The 25,948-nt window shown below is 34.0% G+C and overlaps 1 protein-coding gene across 3 annotated transcripts in view; it reads left to right on the top strand.

The window, feature by feature from the left end:
• The first annotated feature begins 9,294 nt into the window (after positions 1-9,294).
• The window catches only part of LOC118195268 (uncharacterized), an 83,984-nt gene continuing 67,330 nt past the window's right edge, over positions 9,295-25,948 (top strand). The window contains exons 1-2 of one of the 3 annotated variants that reach the window (XM_035366554.2): positions 9,295-9,564; positions 19,739-19,844. In XM_035366554.2, the coding sequence (XP_035222445.1) occupies positions 9,409-9,564; positions 19,739-19,844 (262 nt within the window). In that variant the 5' untranslated portion in view covers positions 9,295-9,408. The remainder of the gene's footprint in view (positions 9,565-19,738; positions 19,845-25,948) is intronic. The other 2 variants (XM_035366544.2, XM_035366538.2) reach the window with 2 other exon arrangements.

The following is a 25,948-nucleotide window of genomic DNA, read 5'->3' as shown; positions in this document are numbered from 1 at the left end:
TATGTTGTTTTTATCTTCCGGTTAAGGTTTTTATGCCTTTAGTAAATCTGTATGCAATATTTTTAGAATTATCAACAATTTTAAAGTTGTCTAAGTGCCGATAAGCCTTTTTTTAATGGCGGCCATTGATGTTTACATTTGAAGCAGGAGACTAGTGGATTTGTTGCCAATCTAGAGAAACTTAGCTTCGCAGCAACAAAGATAACGCATTCATTTATTATTGCCAATTAAATCATGCTTAATTCTTTCTGGAATTTTTTCGAGGAAATAAGTGTTTAAGATTTACTTCGTAATTTTTTATATAGATATTTTGGGTTTTTGTGTATTTTTGCCTTCTCGCGAAGTGAGAACTGAATTAATTAAATGAGAAATACTCAATCGTCTGTGAAAAACTGTTGCTTTTTTGTGTTGTTTGCTTAATTTCTTTTATACATCATTCTAGCTTTATTATAGTGTTTGAATAGAACATGTGGCAACGATTAGCTAATTCTATTCTTTAAATGATATAAATTTTGTGCATTATGAGTTATAATATGAACGAACTATATAAGTTAAATGTTATATAATTATTGGATTATATAACAGTTAACTTTGTTTCCGTTATATAATTATTATACAAGTTAACTGTTATATAATTATTATATAAGTTAACTGTTATATAATTATTAATACTGTTAAGTGAATCTAGCGCCAGAGTGTCGCTATGGTAAACAAATACTAGAGTGAATTTTAAAGAATGCATTTATTCTATTGTGGTTTGTGCGCTGTCGGCGAAGTAGATTTAATTCAATCCAATAAGTTTAAATGAAATGCAAGAAAAAATGCGTATAATTTAATATTCCAATACAAGGAAGTCATGTGGTGTACACATCAGATTTTTTTAATTTTCGTAGCCAAGTTCTCGAACCAATATGATATATGTTTCTCAGTCGCTTTCTGGAGATTAAATACCTGTCTATAGTTGCAGATATCATTTCTCGTATTGCTGCAGCGCTTCAGGTAGCTGAGGAATGGACTATGATCTCTGAGGAAGTGTATTGTGGCTGCATTTGTAGTTTTGAGAGAAATTCCTACTTTGGGCAATAAGCATGGGTGTGTCTCCCTGTAGCTGCTGTGTTCCATTGAGTGTGCCATGTATCCAGTAAAATTTGCAAGGTTGCTGTGTTAAGATCAGGACCAGAAAACCTTACCACATGCTTTATTCCGTGTGACTCCTTGGCCAGGGAAGATTTTTGGAACTTGGAGTGAGGCTGTGGGCGCAGTCTTAGATCCTTTATATATGAGCGCTTTTAGTTGGAAGCACTGCATGCTATATAGTCTATCTCATCTGGTGATTAGCTGCGCTTCCCAAATGACTACTTGCAGCACATTTTTTTTTTTTTTTTTTTTTTCCTTCCAATGACTTCATCGCACCAGAATTTGAGATTATGAAAAAAAGCGTGAGCTGTGGTCCTCTGTATTGAGATTGTGAATATGCCAACTTTCTGATTTACCTATGTATCATGAAAAAAGTTTAGTCTTATTGACAGAGCTTGAGTTTGTGAAAGCAAGCCCATATTTTAAATATGTTCAATCGTTGCACCAGTTCTAAATTTGTTTTGTTTGTTATCACCAATATAAAATCAACCGATTTTATATTGATGATGACAGATAAAACAAATACCTTCGAAAGCTAAGCTTTGTCTGCAGTTTTTCAAAGTGTTTAAAAGCTATGTTTACTATAAAGTTCCACAGAATTGGGTCTAGACAAGAACTCTATGAACATTCTTTCTTCAGTTTTGAGGTGATTCAGCCCTTTTCGGTAATGACTTGTATGAATCTATCCTGAAGATAGCTTCTGACAGAACTGATCATGTTTGTGGGTCAACGGAATTCCATAAGAGAAGTTATGACACCTAACTATCACAGGGCGTGAAATGTGTCCTTAATGTGGACCGCAACAATGATACATTGCAGGTTGTTGCTTCTACTTTGTCTTACTGTGTCTAGCAGATCCTGCAATGCATGCTATGTTGGTTTGCTTTTCGAAACCCATACTGGTTTGGATGCAAACATGCTGTCATCCAAGTGGTAATTTGGGCGTGCAAGTTTGCTCAAGCATCTTACCAAAGAAATTGAATAGGAAGAGAAGATTGACTGATTTGAATTAGATCGGATGTGCTGGATTTTTGTCAGTTTTGAGAACGAAGAATATCTCCGCAATTTTCATGATCTGTGGGAAACATTTAACCCTCTAGCATGCTTTGAACAAAGACAGAAGTAAATCTAGAAAGGTTCTATATTATTTCATTATCTACGCCATCAGGCTAGGTGCTTTCTTGCACACTAGAGCCTGAATTATGGGAACTAGTTCTTCGTGTGAAAGCGGGGCTTAATTTCTAAAATTAGAAGTGCCGGAGCCCTATGGAAGACCGTTAGCAAAGAGGAAGAAAAACAAATAAATAAGTAAAATGACTATTAAAATCATTACTAATTTAAAAATTAAATAGTTAATTATTACGAAAGTAATTATTATTTAATTAATTTTAATAATTAGTATTTCTCAATTATTATTTAATTAAATGATTATTATTTGATTAAATAAAATTAATTAATTATTATTATTAAAATAGTTAAAGAATTAAAGATAAACGTAATTAAATTTAAATTAAATTAAATGTAAAGAGATAATTTAAAATTTAATAATCGATTTGTAATATAATTTTATTGCAAAAAATAAAATTTTCGAGATCAAATTTCTACTGAAATTGTCGGTCAGTTACAAAAAAGAAGCGCCGGAGCCTTCTAATTTAGGGCTCCGGCGCAATTTAAGCTCTCTGTAAAAGGTTTAGCTCTTTTATAAATAAGACACATTGTTTCTCCTAGAATTTTTCTTTGATTATGCTCTACGTTATCATCCACCGTCGGGTTATTCAGCAGAAAGTTTCGCCCAGTATCTGATCTTCCTGCTGAGCCCTGTACTTGTGGTGTCTTGTGGATTAATGACTGCTGGGAATTGCGACGGGCAAAACACCTTGTTGCAAACAATTTTTTGTACCGTACTAAAATTCCTTTTGATATTGGTGCATTAATTTTGTTAAGACCTTTGCTTAGCTTTACTTATCTGCTTTTATAAAGCTCTCTAACATTCCTTCCTGTAAGTGAACATTTTCTTACTGCGAATAGTAGGATCTTTTAGAAAAGAAAAAATCATCACTCACCACCTTTTAGTTAGGGCGTCATTGTAGCTTTATTAGGTTATTCTGAAGCAGGAAACTTGAACCACGGACTTCTCGAATACGCTCCGAGTGTGCTAACCGTTACACCACGAAGGCATGCAGAAAAAAGAGAGAAAATACCTTATAAACTATCTTCAGTTGAGATCAAAACTTAGCTGGCGAGCCTTTCATGTCCCATACTGTTTCTCAAATAGTTTTTTTTTTTTAATAATTTCAGTTTTAAGAATGATCGTTCAACCTTAATTACAATCACACATCAGTGAAAGTGAACTGTGATTTGTTATTAAAAATGCTGCTAATTCTTTGATATTATTAATTTTAACAAGATCATCTTTAAATAATCTTTTAACTAAAGGTAACTGGGGTGAAAACACTGATGAAACATCCTCTGGAAAATGAAATTTTAATATACTGCATTTCATGACGTTTTTGAATTACGAAACAGGAATATTTATCTTCTGAAAGCACAGAAGCATATCCTTCAATTCACAGCTTGTTTTCATGCGACATTTCGAATGAAGAGTATATTTAAAAGTATCAGAAGACTTTTTCTCATTTCAAAGAATAAGCTAGAGCCAGAAATGTTTATTCAAAAACAGTTTTTTTTTTAATTTTTTATATTTTTGTATATATATATATATATATATTATTTTAGATATATATATATAGTTCTCATCGAAATTGTTCTAAAACTATAAAGACTTTCTGTAGCTGCTGCATTGGTTAATGATGAAAGCTTGAAATTAATCAAGCGACGTAGCTTGAAATTAATCAAGCGATGCATTTTAGCTAGAGGGTATCGTAACCATTATTAGCGCGATGCCACTGCGATTATTAGCCACTGCGTACTCTTTCGACCCATTTGGACTTTCGCGATGTGATAATGGTAATACACGTATGTTTGTTATAGCTGTTTTATTGTTTGCTATGTGGTCTAGCAATGCCAACTTCTTGGATCAATTTCACGGAATATCCATTAGATAGTTTTCGTTTTATTCAGTGTTTTGTCCTTGTTGCTTTTTTTTTTTTTTTTTTTTTTTTTTTTTTGAGCAGGGGTGTAAAATTATTTGTTCATAGGGAAGTTACGTATCCAAATTGCAAAATAATTATAATCTAAAACATAGAGGTAAATATAATATTATATTTTACAAATATATTGCATGATATTAGACAGCAATTAGTGTATGCTAATAAAAAAAAACAGCGGCCAATAAAAGACTTTTCTTTTATATTGTGGCTTATAGTGTGATAAGTTGGAAAAAATAATAAGACTTAAAATCGGCCTCACTAAACTTAACTAAGTCTTACTGAAAAATAGTACATTCTAATCAATACCCATAACATTTATGCCCTATTAGCGGGACGAATGGATAAAATCACTGATACTGATAGTTCGACCTTGGTTCAAATCTCGGCGAATGGGCTGGCTGTACAGGAGGTTTCGTGATTTTTCCCTTGCTTAACGTGAATACCAACCAGTTTCCTTTAGAAAGCCTACCTCAAAGACATCCCTTCCCCTTTGCCAAATAAGCCTATGAAAAAACTTGACGCCTTCGAGATAATATGTTTTAACCATTCCTGAATCTAATCTGATGAACTTTACGCTGTGAATGGCATGCTCCGAAACTATAAAACAAGTGCTTGATGTCATTAAAGATCTTCAAGGATTAATTAACGAAATTTTAACTGAAACTGAGATAGATGGTTTGGTTTATTTGATTACCGACAAACTCGCTACGGTTATCTGGAACTTTCTTAAGGAAACTGTCTCGTATCCATATCATATATGGGGAAAATTACGAAAACATCAAGCAGCCATCCTGTTTGTTTGGAAGCGAACTACTAGTCTTAGCAATTTTACCACTGGACTGCTGCTGGGCACATGAATAAGCTGAAATATCAATTTTATTGTGGAGTTTCTTTAAAGTAGTAGATTATCTGAAATGCTATTAATAGAATGTAAAGAATCATGTTGCCCTGTAATTTATTTTCAAATATATTAAAAAATATAATAAGTAATAACATCCTGTTTTACAAAAAGAAGAGGAAAATGTATATTAATATACATAGCGTAACGGCCGGAGTCGTGGTAATTTATTGGTCGCAGCTGTTTTGTGCTTTCGGTGTTGGAGGGTTTGCTCTTGACAAAATCTGTAGGTCAAACCAGAAGTGCGATGCGAGATACCGCGTGGCCTTCGGGACAGAACTTGAGTCCATTTTAAGGGAGTGAAATACTTTACCTCGTCACAAAAGAGGTGACGTGGTAGAGTATTTCACAAAGACTTGAATTCAAGTAATTCATTTCTCTCAAACTGGTGAGCATTGTTTACCTTCGCATGCCACTATAATAATTATTTCATTACTTTTACGTATTGAATGACAAATCATTCTGCTTAAGCTTGAAATAAGGCAACAAAATATAACATTTAAATAAAATTAAGATGGAAAAATTATATTTCCTGTGACTTTAAATAAAAGCTTACTTTGGTTTATTTTACTATAGTAAAGCAAACGAAGACTATCTGCCTAAGGGAAGGGATGCCTTCGTGGAGGACATTCTAAAGCAAATGGACGTTACACTATGGAGGTAGGAAGTAAGATGGAGTAGCCCTAAAAAGGTTTCTCCCGTACCCTGCTCTGAAGCACTGGCGATCCCTATGTGGTGACCAAAACATTAGGTCATTTACCATTAAGTTCAATGGGTTTTGACGCGATCGGATGTAAATATTTTGTAATTACGTCGTAAATATACATATAAATGTATATATTTTCTTTTTCTACAACACTTTAGAGTCCTAAATATATGAAAACAACATTTCATTCTGAACGGAATTAAATGCTATACTTTTCACAGAATAGTTTTCTTAGAATGGTCTAATTTGAATGAAATATTTTCGCAAGTTTTCGTTAATTACATTAGAAACAAAATTTAAGGTAATTCGATTTGATTCGGATAAGGTACAAAAATTAAGATCAAAGTTTATTGTATTATTAATATTAAAATTATGCATTATTTCTTTTCTATTTATACTCTTCCTAAAATACTTTCTTAAATATGACATGATTTTTTTGGCTTCTGAGGCATATTTTAAATCGAAAAATATAAGTCAATTTATAATTAATGCTCTATTCGGTTCATTTTAAATTAGAGAATTATTAGAAATTAGCGAAATACTTTAAATAGCACTTAACTTTCTCTGAACATTTCTGAAAGGGAATAAAATAAGGATTTTATTTTTAACTAACCCAAATAAGTAAAACGTATAAGCTCAAAGTGATTATTTTTCAGATATATAAAATTTAAAAGATGAGTTTAAAATGAGCAACAGTAAAGCTTCTCCTCTAAAAAAATTTAAAAGGTACATGTTACAATAATATATATGGATGTGAAAAAAATTTATTTTATTTAAAACATTTCGGCGTTTGGAACATAAAATAAAAGTAGCGAATACTCTATGAAGGGTATCGAAAGACGTATACAATTTTAAAGGTACCGTAAGGTATTTTTCATTCTTTAAGAATAACATTTTTGTTAACATCTATATTTTTGTAGTTCAACAGCTTAGAATTTTATAAAACAAATTCATAATCAAAATCGCTGTTAGGTATCGAAAAATAACCAAGATGTGATTTTTGCGTAAATGTCACTAAACTATACAAATTGCTATTATCCATCGCACTATGAATGTTTCTTCATGCGAAAGTGTCCCTTTTTCGATTTGTATGGAACTGTCGTGTGTCGAAATACTATCAGAACACTGTCAAGCGAGCTTCTGAATGTAAACAAAGAACACCCCATCTGGTGACCGAAGCTTCGAAGCAGTGCTTCACTTTTAGTGCCGGTTGGCCACTCCTTCCTTTCTTACCTCCATGAACACACGGGCAAAACCACGAAAGCGCCCATGCAGCAACCGTTCGCTGGAATTCAGCTTATTCCATGTGCCCAGCAGCAGTCCAGTGGTAAAATCGCTAACACTAGTAGGCTCACTTCCAGACAAACAGGTTGGCTGCTTGACGTTTTCGTAATTTTCCCCATATAGAATTTTACCGCATACGTATTTAGAATTTTACAGCCGTAGCATAATCAAGTGGTAATCTTTGGCACCATACCAAACCCTCGAAGCTTAATTTTTATAACCTTTTATTTAGTTAACTCATGGTGTTTCACTATGGGTTGAATTTTTTCATCGATTCTTAAACCACTTTCTGATAAATTATCGAGTTACCTTGCTCGATGAGCCCCGTTTTTTTATTCTTATATGTTATTAAATTGTACAATTTTTGTTTTAAAAGTATTCGAATTTTGTTCTTATGTTCTTATTAAAGTTTTTATGCCTTTAGTTAATCTGCATGCAAGAGTTGTAGAATTATCAATAATTTAAATGTGTAGGTGGCGCTAGGTCTAACATGGGGGTTGTTTGTTTACATTTGAAACTCTTAGTAGTATAGTTGTAGAGAAATTACGTTATTTGTGGAAGCAGAAGAGATGAAAAATTAGCAACGCCTTCGCCGGGAATCGAACTACAGATCTCTGGAATACACGCCTAGCGTGCAGACCACCATACCACGAAGACATGCCAAGAAGGCGGGAGAAATACCTTATATACTCCCCCTTTTTTTTTAAAGGGCGACTGGGGTTTTTAGGGAACCCAATCGCCAAACCCCGGGTGGGGAGAATCATCATCCAAAACCCTTTTTAGTTCAGGCACCACTGTAGAGACAAATTATAATTTATATTTGGAAAAATTATAAATAAGTTATATTTGGAAGCAGAAGAGATGAAAAATTAGCAACGCCTTCGCCTAAAATCGAACCACGGACCTCTGGAATACGAGCCCAACGTGCAGACCACCACACCACGAAGGCATGCCAAGAAGGTGGGATAAATACCTTATATAGTGAAATAAGTCAGTTGGTGCACTAATTTCAGTATCTTTTCTGTCCAATGGGACCAGAAGTTAAAGTCGCATATTTTTTTTTTTTTTTTTTTCCACCAAAGTTTTGTCTTCTTACCAGTTGGCCGAATTGCTTGTTTTCGTGTAGAAACTCTATTTTTAATTGTAAAAATCGTTTTTTTAATTGTATCTGATATTTTAGGTTTTTCTGTATTTTACAATTTTTAATAAATATGTTCCGAGTTTTTATATTTTTTTCTTGCCGCAAAATGAGAATTGTATTGATTGAATGAGAAATATATTTCTTATGGAATTCGAGGAAATATATTCAAACGAAGTGCAACAAAATATATGTATAATTTAATAGGAAGTCCTATGGTGTCCGCATCATACTTTTTTTTCGTTTCAGCTTCGAGTAAAGTGCTCGTTGTAATGATGCTATTACATCCAGTTTCCGAAAATAAATATTCAAAGCGATTTTTTATTCTGTGAATGAAATTCAGTTATTTTTCTTTATTCCATAATATTTTATTCCATAATATATCCCATAATATTCCATAATTTATTGCTTGTGTTTTAATAATGACTAAAAATGTCGTCATAGATAGCGTGTACTTGAGACTAAAAAACAAGAAATAATGCAATTAAAAGATAGATTTTTACAGAAAATTTTATTTAAAATGGTATGACAATTACTACACCAAAAGGAGAAAAATTATCGTATAATTTAATAAGAATAATGGCTTAAATTATTCTATTTATAGAATTCATCACAATTTTATACCGCGAATAATGATCGCAAACGCAAACCTCTATATGGTGAATGATATGCAAAATGGTGAACACCTGTATTAATTTGGAAATAAACTGAACGCCTGTATTAATTTGATATGCACGTTTCACGTAATGAATTCTTTTATTTTTTATAGGGATGCATTTAATATTTTTTCTTATTTATTTTTTTATGAATAATCGGATTTCATATAATTAGTTTTTTGTGCGACAGTGGATTCTAAAACTTTAGCTTCATCGGTGTCAAATTTTGATTGTAAAATCTGTTGTTTCTTATATATGATGCTAGATCTAGACGTTGCACATCCGTTTCAAATATGTGCTACTCTGTTCAGCAGATCAAGAGCGATATCAAAGAACACTCCTTGCGTGGTTTCCGCACAAAATTTTTCTGTTCCTTTCTTAGCAGGAAGTTGATATTTCCTGCAATCATTTTTCGAACGTTGGGTATTATAACAGTGCCAGTAGGAATCAAAAAGAGCAATTTAATTTTGCATATCATAATGTTAGAATTTTTGCTTTTATTACCTTTGATTATGGTTAGTATTTTGACTATGACTTTTCAAGTATCTGTAGACGAATTAACGAACGCAAGCCTAGGAAGTTATTTTTATTATGGGAAATATGACGATGATAGATACCGGGAATTACATAAAGAAGTAAGTGCATACATACTTTTTTCTTAAGAACGTAGATTATATATTTTACTGTGTAATTTACGTAATCATTTCAAAAACATTTGCAAAGTTATGGCCAGAATCGCAGGATTTTTATTTATTATATTATGTGCTCTTTATTTACAAAATCAATGGTGTGCACAAATTAGGAGAGGTGAGAGAGCTATTTCAAAGTGTGTAAGTTCTAGTAATGTGCTTTTCAGTATTTTGACTTTATTATGTGTATAGCTGTATAATAATTACACTAACCATTAATGTGGTGTAGTAATAAAACTATTATACTGATTCGATGTTTATTTCCTATGTTCTTTTGAAAATCATAACATATAAATTATATGTGTAATCTAATAATTAAAAATTATATCAAGGTAATTTATCATTCATTATACGAAGCAAATTTATTTAGTTTTCGCTTGTGTGGTATTTAGATGTTTTATCTTTCTTGCAGACGGCTGTAACATATAAACGTTATGTTATGTGAACTTTTCTTCTTTGCCTTGTAAAATATATTAGAATTTGGAAAAAATTTAATATTCAGTCTAATATGGTATTTTATGTTTATTAAATCAGATTTTGTTTAATGAAAACTCATTTGTAATGTAACATTGCATGTAAAATAACGCAGTGATTCCCAAACTGTTTTGATTTTTGGTACAGTGGTTTATATTTCATAAGGTACAGCTGCAAGGCCCTTCAACCGTGGCGATGGGTAGTTCGATCCGGGTTAACCTTTTCGAAAATCTCCCACCTTTTAAGCAGATAGCCCTAAAGGATGGGATACCTTCTTGGAATACGCTAAAGTACAACAATATGTGATTTTCCGTATTCGAATGCCAACGGGCTGACTGCATGGCGTTTTCGTGGTTTTCCCCACGTGTAATGTGGATACGAACCAGCTTCTCTTAGAAATTGGTGAGATGGCATATCGTTTCCTAGGCATATAGCCCTCGTGTGCTTTGCCATAACTAAATAAACCTAACGAGCCTTATTTCAATTACTATAACCAGGCACAGTTGCAAAATTTCGTGACACCTTGTAGGGTTTCCTTTATTTCAACTAACGTATTATTCAAATTTTTGTTATCTTTTCTTAACTCCTCAACTTCCCCTCGCATTTCCTCGACAAGATGTAAATTTAAAGTTAAGTGAGTATTTAAACGGGTGAATCTTGGAGTTTATTCAGAGCGTGTTTTCGCTAGCCAGCACACATTTCGTTTCTGACCTTGCTGTTACGCTGATACGCCTTTTGGTCATTTGAATAATTATTACGCCTGTTAGGTTGTCGAGTCAATTAGCCGTAACTTAAAAGTGCTAATCCAGCACTGTTCGTTTTAGACTTGAATATATTTGTGTTACAAATTCTTAGTTTCCACCGCAAGTTGTCGTTGTTATTGTAAAGCACGAAGTACAGGCTTTTCTGTTCATTGTTGAGATTAATAAAGGCTTATTTTCACTCTTCTTCTGTTCTGGTATTACTTCATGCCTGTGCGATAAGTCATCAGGTTCATTAGTAAGATGTAGGCTAGTTTATGTGGCCAAAAAGAGGTAGATCCTATAACCTCTTTTAACTAAAATCGTTTGATAAAATTCTGTTAACTCTCCAAAATCGAGCATTAATTTGTAATATTTCTCGAAATAAATCAATGATATTCATTTATTGCAAGGTGTAATATTAGCTACTGAGTAATTTGCAAAAATAGCAGTTACTCCTTCGAGTGCAGTTATTGATGAATAATGGTTTATCATCCAAAGAGATCGTAACCAAATTTTGGGCAGAAATGTTTAAGTTTCCTAATAAATTAAAAAGAAATATTTTGCAGTATTAGTATTATTTGAAAGTGATGGTAAAAACTCATGATTAATTGTTCAGTGGGTATCGAGCAATCTCGAATGTGAAGGTAATGGTTTGGTGAAACTGATGATGATGTACTACTTTAATGAAATATGGGAAGTCCTTGAAACCTCTCACAAATACCATATTTTTCAACCTAGCTTTTTAGCACCGGGTTCTGAATTTTTTTCAAATATTACGATAATTTTCCCCTTTCTCAGTGATTCAAAATATTAAAATTTTAAATCACCTCATTAAAATCAATTAGCTTTTCAAAATTTTAAAATCAAAATATTAAAAGCAACTTTATTCAGAATATTGTAAGGATTTGCACATGGGGCGTTTACAAAAGATTACACATGTAAATATATACTATCCGGTTGGCCTAGACTAATGTTTTCCGTTTTAAGAAAGCCCACCAATGACCAGAGGTTGAAGATTACTGAGCACTGGTACTTTGAGTGGGGCTTGGCGAAAAGCGTGGCTGCATATAAGCTTCTCCCATCATTTATAGCATAAATGCCAGCCAATTACTGTATTTGTCCTCTATAGAATTTTAGCGTCAGCTTCTGAAAATTTAGAAAAGTGTCGCGTAATTTTCCCTTTCCTAAGTGTGTTCAAAGAACAAGCTTCCCTAAATTTTAAAATGGATTCGTCCACGGAGTGAATTTTTTCGTCTTGCTGACAAAAACAAACCCTCGTGAATTTCCTGCGAAGGTCCCGCCGAACCTTACCCTTTTAAATGCTAAACTTTATGCCAGCCAAAACAAGAACCGATCTGTCACAACGAAACAAATAAGAACAGACATTCAGGCTTCGATTTCGTTGAATCATCTACATATTCATCTTCTCTAATTAACTGTGGATGATTTGAGGAGTAATGAGTAGCACAGACAGCATTAAGAACAGGGAGATTCGACCTTCAGGTGAGTGGACATGAAGGCGATATCTTATATTAGACATTGTTATTTTAATATAACTACGTATTCTTATTGGAATGAAGGTTTCTTTAAAAAAATGATATTGTGATAATTAGCTGTAACTATTATCGAACTTTTCGGAAATTAAACTACTATTCCCATAATTTTTCTCTTCCCGTTTCGGACGAAAAAAATAGTAAAAAAGGAAGAAAAAAAAAAGGGGGGAAACTAGGTGAAGAAATATGGTAGTATGTAGAATTAGCGATTTTTAAAATAAACCAGAAAGCTGTGCGATGAATTAATAGTAGCTTTATTCCATAGAAATCTTCAGGTATGAGCATATAGAGTAAATATGTGTCTTCATTTAAAAATTTCATGACTGCATTAGTGTAAGTTATTTTGTTTAAAGCAATATTATGGATTTTATTGTATTGAATAGCTGTAAAGTAAGTACTTGGATTAGAATGAAGTAAGTACTTGGATTAGAATGAAGGTAAAACCATTATTCCCATTAAGACTGGAAATTATTGTTATTGACATTAATATTCGAAATGAAATAAAATGATAGTTTTTTCTTTATTTCAGAACTTTTGTTCTATTTATACATTTTCTGTCTTGGGGGATTCGAATATAACGCTTTCCCGATGTTTATCTTCTGAAAAATTATGGAAATGTTAATTGTGGGATTAATATTTGCTTTGAGAAGATTATTGGAATGAATTATACTGAATTAGGTTTGCGTAGCATAGGACCGACTGACTACAATCAGGACGTCAAAGGCTAATATTATATGTAAGTTTAAAACCCCAGTTCTGAAACTTTCGGAAAAGCGTCGAGTGAGGATCTGGGCGTTGGGCATAATAATGACAAATAAATTAGAGCGGAAAATAATCCTATATTACATGAAATTTTAACTATTTAATTTTGTAGTATATTTTTAAGTACCCTCTTCCCTCCATTTATACTGTAGGATTCCTGTTGCAACTGAGTGTTAGAATTTAAGTTCTGCGGACTTACTAGACGGATAGTGTGTTAACGATACGTCTTAAATAAGTAACTAAATACTAAAAAAGGTTAAAATAACCTTTTTTTTATTAAGTCTTAAATTGAACAGTATGGATGCAACTTGTGCTACAAACGAAACTTCACCACTCGTGAGTATTTAATTAACATAATAGACCAGGGCTTCCCAACCTTTTTGTCGCTAAAAGCACATTCTAGAATATCTCTTGGACAGCGGGCACCATTTACTTTTCAAGGTGAATTTGTAGTTGGACATGCAACATAAAAAAAAAGAGATCGATCGTATTTCGCTTTGTGCTGGTATCTGTGTTGGACGCAATTTTTAGTTCATTAAAAATGGGAAAACTTTCACGTAGAATTTTATTGAAAACTAAAACATTTTTATTGTAATCGTACAGCTGCGGGTACACGTTAAACAATCGGCGGGCACCGCGGGCATAGGGTTGGAAACCCCTGTAATAGACCTTTAAATTAAATGTTGATAGCGTAGTGTAAAAGACTACACACAAAATAAACTAAATTAAGCTGTCTCAGAATTTTATCGGCGCGAATTTTAAAACATCTGCGAGCGAGATTAATTTTAAGCAGGGCTTGCCAGAATAACTAATAGCAGACGCGATTGCCAGAAGCTCTAATCGGCTTAAATACACAAAAACTCTCAGCTTAAATATACAAAAACAATGCACAAATACAATACACAACACTTAAATGCACAAATGTTATATTTGAATTCTGGCGGATTGGATTGGATTATTTAATTATGGCAAAGCACACGAGGGCTATCTGCCTAAAGGGTGCCTTCGTGGAGGACTTTCTAAGGGAAACTGGCTCGTATACACGTTACACATGGGGAAAACCACGAAAACGCCCATGCAGCCAGCCCGTTCGCGGGATTCGAACCTCAGACCGAACTACCAGTGTTCAGCGTCTTTACCGCTCGGCTGCTGGTGGGCCTATTAAAAATTGTAAGAATTCAGAAAAACATAAAAACACCAAATACAGTTAAAACAGTTAAAAAAGCAATTCTTACAGACAAATTCAGAGTTCCTAAACAAAAACGCAATGCAGCGGGCAAGAAGGCATATTTTTCAGTGCACAAGTTGAGTTTCAGTTGAATTCTGGCGAGAAATACGAAAAGAGAAATTATAGTAAAGACTTATCATAATACCTCGTTAATTAATATAAAATACTTTACAATACTTTTAACGAATTACGAAGTAACCTTTGAATTCCGAATTTATTAGAAACTTTTCAAGTCGCTTTTCACACCGAAGGGCTGGGCCAAAGTTAGTAGACAAACAAAACAATTCTCTTCCCGAAGCTTGAGTGAGTGGGTGAGTGCACCGCTATGATGGCTTCCGACCACGGACATGAACCAAACGGAATTATATACCATCACGGCGGGGAAGACTCCAGAGTAACAACATTGAATATTCTAAACTAATAACAGTTTTTACATATTGTTAACTACAAGGCACTAAGCGTTATTCTGGTTATCTGCTTTAAGTTCTAAACTTTTGAAACATTATAATATTATCCACGGTTGTTTCTGCTTAGGCAGTGTCCTGAGATTTTCTCTATTTTATCAAGGGCTAATCTGTTTTTGAGTGTGTTAGTCGTCCACATTGCCCAGGCACAGTCCGCTGGTTTCTTCAAGTGCCAGGTTCTTGTATGTACACAATGGAAGTAATAATGGTCCGTGTCGCCTTCCTCTCCGCATTCGCAGAAAGGAGTATCCCTAAGTCTGAATCTGTTTAGGTATACTGGGAATGGTTCATGACCTGTCAAGAACTGTGTTAGGCTAGCACAGTGGGTCTTTATTTCCATGTTAACTTTTGGCAGTAAGCGAAATGTCCTTCGTCCTACCTCTGCCTCTGTCCATCTACTTTGCCAATTTTGTAGCAGACTTGTCAAAGTTGTTCGCTTAATATGAGACCAAGGAAGTTTAGGTGGTCTTTCTAATATATCCGTGCAGTTGGCTGCCTGCTTGGCCAGTAGGTCAGCGGCTTCATTGCCTTGAATCCCTGTGTGAGCGGGAACCCATTTTAAAGTGGGTCTTTGCGAAATAGGCATTGTCAGAAGCTGTTTCTGAATTCTGTATACCAATGGACTCCGGCTGTTTTGACTTGCGATAGCCGCCAGACTTGATGCCGAATCACTGAGTATGGAGAATTTCTCCTGTTGACATGTGTTCGCATATCTAATTGCAGCACTGATAGCTAGAAGCTCTGCTTGGTATACCGAGTTGTTCGAGCCTAATTTCCTTTTCCACTCGAATGTTTCCCGAAGCTTGAGTTCAATGGTGTCACTTGAGTTCAATGGTGTCACAGAAGGTGAAGAAACGGGCACAATTACATTTAGTTCCCCAGGGAAATAGGGGCAGATTGCAATTCAATGATGTCACACGCTCGAAAATTTCCAGTCACACCAAATCTTTCAGCTGTAGGTTAGAAAACCTTATGATGACCGGAAATACACTGGTTATCATAAATTAAGGAAAAATCACAAAAATAGCGATAATTCCCTCAAAAATAATGCCAAATCGTGTAAAATTTGAATATGTTGCCAAGTAAGAGTAGCTGAGTAAAACTGCGATATGCAAATTAGTGGCGCTGCTTTCGGAATACGTCATCTGCGAGAAGCATAAAAGTCCATGTTTGAGAGCAAGCCCACATATTTCACTGTGATAGTGACATCAGAAATCTGAGATAGCCAATTCGTAACAATGACCTCGAGACATCATTTGCCTGCAGAACTGCGATGGAGAGTCATTGGGAGAGTAGAGGCAGGACAAAGTCAAATAGAAGTGGCCAGATGGTTAAATGGGAGTCCTTCTGTGGTTCATAGACTTTGGTGGCAATTTCAAACCACAGATTCGGAATCTAGGAGGTTCAGCCAAGGATGGCCAACTGCTACGACGAGCGCCGATGACCGATATTTGATATTATGTGCACGCAGGAATAGAACTGCTACTCCGACTCTTCTTAGATCCTCCCTTGCTGCATCCACCGGAAGGTTCGTGTCAACGTCAGCTGTGCGTAGAAGGCTTCACGAAGGTGGTCTGTATGGCGAGGCGACCAGCCAATTGTGTGCCGCTCACGTCACGCCATAGGAAGGACCGTTTTCACTGGACACGACAACATGTCCACTGGACGCCTGATCAATGGATGGCGGTTTTCTTTACGGATGAGTCCAGGTTTAGTCTAGAAAGCGATAGTAGGCGTTATTTGATATGGAGAGAACCTGGAACCCGTTATCATCCATCAAACATCCGTGAAAGAGATGAATACGGAAGAGGCAGTGTCTGTGTTTGGGGTGGTATCTCTTTGGGTGGAAGCACAGACTTTCATGTTTTTCCAAGAGGAATCGTGAATGCTCAGATTTATAGAGATGACATCCTTGATGTTTATGTGCGCCCATATGTCGGGGCAATAGGCGATGCTTTCCTGTTACAGGACGACAACGCAAGACCACGCAGGGCTCGCAACGTAGATGATTATCTTCAACAGGAAACAAAAATGCGTATGGAGTGGCCAGCTCGATACCCGGACTTAAATCCTATCGAGCACGTTTGGGATGCTTTAGGGAGACGTCAAGCTGCTCTCAATCAGCCCCCTTAGACCCTTGTCGCGCTTGCAACTGCTTTACAAGAGCAATGGCTCTCGCTTCCAATGGAACTGATAGACCGCATAATCACACATCGCTGTATGTGCTGTGTTGCTTCTAGATGTGATCATATTCCATATTGAAGGTACTTTTCCTATAGCAAACTGACACCTTCGATTTGTTCATTTTATACATATGCTAATTTCTATACTACCATAGTTGTCTGGTAATTTCTTTTTGTGTTATTTGATACCTTACTATGTGTTGTATATTGTGAGTAAGTTTCATTAAATTCTACATGTAACTTTTTCAGTAATCGTGATTTTTGTGATTTTTTCCTTAATTTATGATAACCAGTGTAGATTAATTTAGATTTAAATTTAGATCTAAGAAGCGTGTTTTCTATTAGTTCTAAGAAGTGTGTTTCAACGGATCCATTTTGACCGCTATCGAATGCAATTTAACAATGTTTTTGCGTGACATCTGTACGTAAGGACAGAATAAAGCACTCTTTTTCCCCCAAAAAATTATAAAATTGATTTAAAATGAATTCTAAAGAGAATTTTTCCTGATGTCTGTGCGTACGTATGCATATGTATCTCGCATGATTCAAAAACGAGTATCCTCAGAACGTTGAAATTTTATATATAGGACTGCTATATCATGTAGATGTGCACCTCGTATTTTGGTTGCAATTGGCCGCACCAAAAGCATATAAATATATGTATATATATATATATCCACTCTGTTACTCAGCTCAGTGATCTCAGTTTCTTTATTCTTCTATGTTTTTAAATTGTGCATTTTTTGCTTTAAAAATGATTGAATTATGTTGTTCTTATCTTCCGGTTAAGGTTTACTATAACAGCCATGTTTGTTTACATTTGAAACGTAGCAGAATAGGGGATTTGTTGCCAATCTAGAGAAACTAAGCTTCGCAACAACAAAGATAACCGCTTAATTTATTATTGCGAATTAAATCATGTTTGTCCATTCTGGAATTTATTCGAAAAAACAAGTGTTTAAGATTTACTTCGTAATTTTTAATACAGATATTTTGAATTTTTATGTATTTTTGCCTTGTCACGAAAAGATAATTGAATTAACTGAATGGGAAATACTGAATAGTCTGTGAAAAACTGTTTCTTTCCTTTTTTTTTTTTTTTTTTTTTTTGTTTGTTGTTGTTTGCTTTATACATCGCTTTAGATTCATTACATTATTTGAATAGAACATGTGGCAATGATTAGATAATTCTTCGGATAATGTAAATTTTGTGCATTCTGAGTTATAAAATTAATGAGATGTAACGCTGTTAAGTGAACCTAGCGCCAAAGTGTCGCTATGGTTAACAAATATAGAGAATTTTAAAGAGTGCATTTATTCTATTGTGGTTTTTATGCGCTATCGACGAAGTAAATTTAATTCAACCCAATAAGTTTAAATGAAATGCAAGAAAAAATGCGTATAATTTAATATTCCGTACAAGGAAGTCATGTGGTGGACATATCAGATTTTTATTATTGTCATTTGTTGCGTATCTTCAGCATGCGTTTCTTATCCACCTGGCTAAATGAATGGGACACTAGGAGCGCATATAAACTAAGCGTTCTGAAGATTTAAGATCGCATGAAACCTAAAAGCGCATAAAAGCCGACTATCTTAATTTTTTGGGGGGAGGGGGGTTTGATATCCGTCTTGAATTTAGAATGCTGCCAAAATTAAACAAACTATTTCATTAAATAAAATTTATTAAAACATTTTATGCAGTTAACGAATAACAATTGCTCCACTGCTTTTCTAAATAGAAATATTTACATTTGCTTTAAAAATTTATGACGAAATATGGAATTTTAGCTTTAACCTACTCCATTTCCATTTTATTATAAAGATGTATTTGCCCTCAGAAGTGAAAGGAATGCAATGCCTTCCCAACCAAAAGCATGTTCTTACAAAATTTAGAAAAGAAGAATGGTTTTTCATGAAAAATTTCGGTATTTTAAGCACATCAAGCTGTGGAGAATTCACTTGGAAGGAACACACAGAGGGAAATTGTTAGACTATGTTAATGATATATAGAAACAAGTGTCAATAAACAAATCGGACAGAATGTGAAAAATTTGATAGTATGTTTGGAAAGTGAAAAAACGGCAAATAAAGGACCATACATGAAAAAGGTCACCAAATTTCAAAAAACAGTGATGAAACAGGAAAAGTTCATACGAACATATAAATTCCAAATTTGAATTTTTAATCAATTTAGAAAATTGCTCTGAATCAATTATTCGAAAAAAGAGAATTTCGCTATATATGATAAATATTCAATTGGTTTAAAAAAAGATTAATTAAAGAATATTTACATTTCAAGCACATACATTTATTAAATGCGGAATGCATTGCAATAACAGTAATTTAAAAACAAATCCAGGCCATTCCCCAATGTAAGTAGTAGGATTATATTTAAATATTGTTAGCACCATTTGTAGCAGGAAAACATCATTCTCTATTTTACAACGAATTAAAAATTATCTAACTATAAATCGTATAAATCCATCCTATAAATTCTGCTTCTTTCCATATTAAGAAGATTGAGTATATAGCCAGTTTTAATAATAAATTCAGTGAGGTTATTTGGCCACTGAAGAAAAAATTTTTAGAAATTAAATATTTAAGTTCACTGATTATATTAAATATTTAGGTTCACTGAATTTAAAAATAAAATTTAATCAGTTGATGATTAACATGCAAATCTCTAAATTTTCAATTCGTTTGCATTTAGGTGCATGACATTTATACCCGGATGTTCGATGATTCGGAGAATGATGTGATTGGCTCAGGAAAAAATACTACTGCATCTAGGAAAAGAAAGTTATTTCCAGGTACTGGTAGGGGATCACATGCACACGTTAAAACCCGTAAATTATATATTTTGTGTTTCATATATTTTGACTAGTGAAAATTGAATAGTCATGTTCGGAAAGTAAAACAGAGTTTTAAAAAAAATGTAGTAAAAAGCTTAGTTACTTTTATCCTTAAAGCTGAATTTATTTTAAAATTCATGAATGTAATAAATGAAATCACAATATAAAAGGTGCAAGGTTGAATTACATTTATCATATTGGCAAAAGTACAAAGATTATCAAAAAGAATGTGATAAAAGACAAAAATTGTTTATTGGGCATTTATATTCATTAGATTTATATACTATTGAACATTTATATTAATTGCGCGAACGACAATAATCAAAAGCAAAAGCAAGAAATTCCAAATCATAGCATGTAAAAGTCGCTTCTAATTTTCTGGTAACAGAAAGATGTGGTGAAGTAAATGAAGTTCATGCAGCTATCAAAGTGGCATTGAGTTTCATTTGCTCTCTCCTTTCGTAGTCCCTAAAATATTCACAGATTTCTTTTTTTATGTTTTTTTATGTTTATGTTTTTATGTTATTTCCTTCTTTATTTCTTAAAACGTTTCGTAATAACAAAGCATAAATGCTTCGGAAGATTTTTAGAAGCGATTTTATTTCGGGATTTTTGTAGAATAAATATTTTGATTACATTAACATTTTTGCCGGATTTATACGTTTTCTAAGACCAGTTATAGATATGAGATCCCGTCTATTGCCATTTCTACTATATTCGAATACAGTGGATTTAAAAGCTTTTCTTTTTTACATATGTCGAAAACTGTTTGTTTTCTTGCGTGCACAGATCTCATGCAGATATTTGATCCGCACAAGATTTTCAGTTTACTGTAAGTTTTGTCTGGCACTCAAGTTAACATGTTTGCGCTTAATGAATTTATATTTTCTAGTTCCTAATAATGATAGTTTTCAACACTTATTTTTAAATAAATGTCGGAGGTTTGTATATAAGAGATATAACTCACAAAGTATGTAAAAAACAAGTAAAATAAATTGGAAGACTAATTTCCTGTATCTGTTTATTTGAATATATTGTCCCTCTACTAAATTTTGTTAGTCTAAATCTACTAAATCGAGGATCTACTGTAGCTATATTTCAAAACAAGTAATTAATCATGTAAGTTCAATAAATGAATATTACTAACTGATTTCTTTTATCCAGATATGCGGTTTTCATTTCTTCCACAGCTTACTAGCTTCCTTAAAAATGTTACAGATTGTGTGAGGTTAATACATTGAAAATTGCCTTTTCTATTTTTTGAAGTAAAACATACGAGTGAGAATAAATGTGTGATATTAAAAGGATCTACAGCCTCCTATTCATTCTGCAAGAGCAGTGATTATTATAATTCTAGTTATAGTTTGTACATTGCCATTCCACGAGCGCTAAAAATAGCATTATTATTACACTACTCGTCAAAATTAAAGTTATAATCTGAAAAAAAAAAAAAAAAAAAAAAAAAGTGCTCATTGATGTAATTTGTGTTACAATCTTAAAAAAATATCCTCAAGTTTCCAATGGTGTCAAGTGATGTAACTATTTATGTTAAATATTTGCAACTGAAAACTGAGCTGAACTTCTGCGCATAGTTTAGAGCAGTGATTCTCAACCTTTTCGAAGCTGACGCCCCCTCAAAGAGCGAAAATTTTTCAACGTCCCCCTTTGTGGAGTGTTTTGTCTTGTAATTTAGGTATAGGAAAGGGGAATTCCTGAATTATAAAAGCAAAAATTCTAAGTAATTTTTTTTCAGTAGACTTGCACATTAAATTTGGTTGGTTTAACTCGATAGTTTTGCCTGGAAGGTAATTACATTCCTTTTGTTAAAACTGAAATGACTAATGCCAGAAAAAAATTTGCTTAAGCTATGTTTTATGTTTAAAAATTCTTTATTCTTAATTAAGTAATTAGAAAAGAAGGTTAAAAATACAGTAAAAGAGTTATATCAATGAAACTATCAAGTATGATCAGTGGGATGCCTATGCTTAATGGTTCAAAGCCAGTTTCTGAACGTTCGGTTCAGTCCCCTCTTTCCAAGATTTGGAGTCGACTTCTCTTTTTTGTAATTAAATCAGTCACAGCACTGATTCTTAATTCGACGAGGTAAAAGGAAGGGAAAGCAATTAAAAATTTTTTGACAATAGTCCACAATCTTGGGTAGAGGCGACTAATGTTTGAATTAAGGCAAAATTCTATGAGACGATCACCATTCTGGAAGCTGGCGTTCAAAGTTTCATTAGTTGAAAATTCGACCCTTTTCTCCTGAAGCTGAACCTCTGCTGTCTCAATATTCATAAAAGGGTGCATGACCACTGAGGAACTTTCAGAGACAAAATATCCTGAAAGCGCTCGGAAAAGTCTTTGTGCAAAGACTACTAAAGGTGTTGACAGTAAATAGTATATGTTTCATCCAACGGGATTCGCTGCTCTTATGCAGATCAAACAAGATTGGAAAGTGGCTGAACTCGTTGCGACCAAAATTCTGCTTTCACGAAGTGGCTTCTTTTATGAAAGCAGAAATAACAGATTTTGTTGTGATTAAAGTGAGCTCTTCATTTTGAAGCTGCAAATTAATTCCAATGAATTTTGCAAATAAATCGATCAGGTAAGCAATATCAGTCTTAAATTCTAGCAATTTTTCTTTCACAGCTACATTTTCTCTTCGAGAACTCAAGAACAGAGTCTAAAAGATTTTAGAACCTATTGAGGCAGGCGCCTTTGGAAAACCAATGAACCTCGGTGTGTAAAAGTAAGCGATTGAATTCTTCATCAATGTGCTTACACAGATGTTCGAATAATTGATCGTTGAGAGCATTACTGCACATTTTATTCACAGTAGATACGGCATATTATGATGACTGATGCAAACGGTCGTTTATTTATTTATTAGTCCAAAGGGATTTGAATCCCGAAGGACTATTAGTTTCGTTTTGGCATTTTGCGTCGGACGGATAAATGTCGGTTCACTTTTCAAACTGTTGCCATAAAATGTTAGAGTCCTGCATTATATTTGAAGAAATTAAATAATGAAAATCTGCGTAAATGTATGTATATTTCTCACGTTGTCATAAAATAACGGTACATAGAGTCATCGAATTTTGAATAACGTAATCCTCCAACGAATATGAGCATGTGGAAGACCAAATTTGAAATTTGAAATTTGTTTTATGATCGATTTCCTATTTTTTAAAACTTTGACGAATTTTTGATTAACAAACTCAAGGATTTCAAAGCGAGCAATGGCAACGTTGTGCAGAAAAAACATTTTTATCTCCAGCGCGTGAGTCTCTGTATCGGAAATTCTAAAGATATGCTCGTTTTAAAACTATTTTGCGATATTGCTGTTGCACTGGATCTTATGGTTTAAGTGCGAGGAACATGATATTTAATAAAGAAAGGTAACACACAAAATGTTAAAAAACGCCCCTTTGGACGTAATTTAAAATCTGAAACATTTCAGATTTTTTTTTAAAATTTATTTATTTATTTTGCAACTAATTGCTGTCTATGACTAACGCAGTGAACAGCTAAAATACTTGTTACCTCTTTCTTCAAAAGGCCGATGATCATGATGACGGCCCATCATTGCAAGATCTCCATCGGTGGCAAGAGACATAATGTTCGCTAAAAGAATATTTTTTTCATTAAAATAATCCTTGACAATATAAAAATAGATTCACCTATAGTACTTGCAATCAATTTTTTTGCAAAAAGCATCACTTGAATAATTTTTCCTTCCTTCACATACCGGACACACGCTAACAGTAAAGCCTGGCAAGATTGATTCATCAGCCTGAACAGAAAATTCGGTGGGTATCAAATGTTTGCAAAACGAAGCCTCAAAATTTTCCATGTCATTATACATGTCATAAATACGTCGTCGCACTCTATCATTGCTTAATAACCATTTTTTTAGACATGGACATTTTTTATAACATTGGATGCTGCTGGATGGTTTAAAACCGTTTCTAATACTTCCTTGATCAACCGGCAATATCAATTCTTCGCCCATCGTATGAGCCTTTCCCCGATTTAGCAGTTGATGTTGATGTATTATAAGAGGCTATCAACCCATCGTCGCACTTTTTTGGTGAGGTTGCTAGTAACCCTGAGACAGACGGTCCTCCAGAAACTTGTCTGTGATGTTCGGGAAAAACTACAAATCTTTATGTGTTTGTCAGGATTAATTTTTTGCAGCTTTGTCTCACCATTCTTAGAATTACACGAAGGAAGCCGTCGCGTAAGTTCATTTATTGCTGGTACAAATGGTAAAAATTTAATAAATATTTTGAAGAGTTTTTAAATTAAGTTCGAATGCCAAAACATGCTCATCGCCCCCCTGCAGCCCAAAACAAATTCATTGCCCCTTAGGACCCTTCCACTGTCTCCTGGGGGGGGCGGTATCGTCCCCGTTGAGAACCATCGGTTTTGATCATGAAATAACCAATTAGACAACTGACAAGATGTTGCATGCTATGCAGGCATATTGGATTTCAAGTGCGTACTGTTGTTTATAAAGTTAATATTTTTTATGAGAGTGGTCAATATTCATTAACTGGACTATGGGCAAAGCTAGAGCTTAATTATAAAGGAGACTCGAGGGAGGGGCAAACATAAATGGAGGTTAAGACACAATAACACGCCGAATAAATACTAATTCAGAAGTCAAACAACAAAAATCAGCGTTATATTTACAAAATTTTCACAGGACTAGTTTCGATGGTTTTACCGAACCATCATCTTCAGCTGCAAAACCGCAAATGAACAAGATAGGAAATAATGTTTAGATAAGATAAGAAAGCCTGGACAAGAATAAGCAAGTGGCGCCATCTGTTGGCGAAACCAGAACTAAAACATAATTTCCCTAAAAGCCGAAGGCAAATTTGGATTGGAATTAGGATCGTTAACTAGAACAGAAAGATTTTTATGAATGTGAAATGCCTCTAGAAAATCCAGTTCTCCAATGGAAGATGTTTTTTGAATAATTTTGGCAGCAGAAAAATTGAAAGTGTGATTTTCAGACCAACAATGTTGAGCAACAGAAGACTTCTGTGTTTCCTTTTTTCTAACATATGCCTCATGTTCTTTGACGCGAAATTTTAAGGCTCTCTTAGTTTGGCCAATGTAAATTAAACCACACTGGCAAGGAATCCTATAAATACCCCAGAATTCATATCCGGAATGGGGTCCTTGAGTATAGAAGTTGGAATTTTATTGATGGGAGAGTAAACAACCCGAAAGTTAAATTTCTGCAAAATATGTGCAACTTTATAGCTAATTGATGGAAAGAAGGGAATGACAACAGAATTTTTATAATCTCCTAAAATAAGAGTGTGGCTTTTAGTGTGTTGAGATGAGAATTTTTTAACTGCTTGATTAATAATGTTGGGTGAAAAGCCCCTGTCAATAGCTATTGCTTATAAATAATTTAGTTCTTCATCAAGGGCTAGTTTGGAGGAGCAAACTTGAAGAGCACGGAAAACATAGGAATAAAATGAAGCTAACTTTTGTTTAGTCGGATGACATGATTTAAAGTGTGGTGGAAGGCAAACCGATGAAGGTTTACGGTAAACCGTAGTACTGAAGTTGGATGTGTTACGTGTGACCAGAATGTCGAGAAACGGAAGAGAATTGCAAGTCTCAAGTTAAAAAGTGAACTGAATAGCAGGATCAATAGAATTCATTGTTGAAAGAACTTTATTTAAATCATCTTTATTACCTTCAAACAGGGTAAAAGTATCGTCTACGTAGCGGAACCATGCCGGGAAGTTTAAAGTTTCAAACAATTTTGATTCATAATAATGCATGTAAATATCAGCCAGGATGGGACTGAGGGGGCTTCCCATGGCTAATCCCTCAGTTTGCTTGTAATATTTATTTTGGAAAACAAAATGTGTTTGTTTCAAACAGAGTTGAGTGAGAGAAATTAGCTCATCAATTTCGATGCAAGAGAAATGAAATTCGCGAAGTCTGGTTTCTAGACATCTTAATGCACCCTCCACTGGGACATTGGTGAATAATGATTTTACATCAAAAGAAACCATGAGTAAATTACTAGGAGAAATGTT

This window comes from Stegodyphus dumicola, chromosome 6 (assembly GCF_044657685.1).
Source record: "Stegodyphus dumicola isolate Sdum_Otavi_A_Nest chromosome 6, ASM4465768v1".
NCBI classification, from domain to species: Eukaryota; Metazoa; Arthropoda; class Arachnida; order Araneae; family Eresidae; genus Stegodyphus; species Stegodyphus dumicola.
This window is presented reverse-complemented; position numbering and strand designations above follow the sequence as displayed.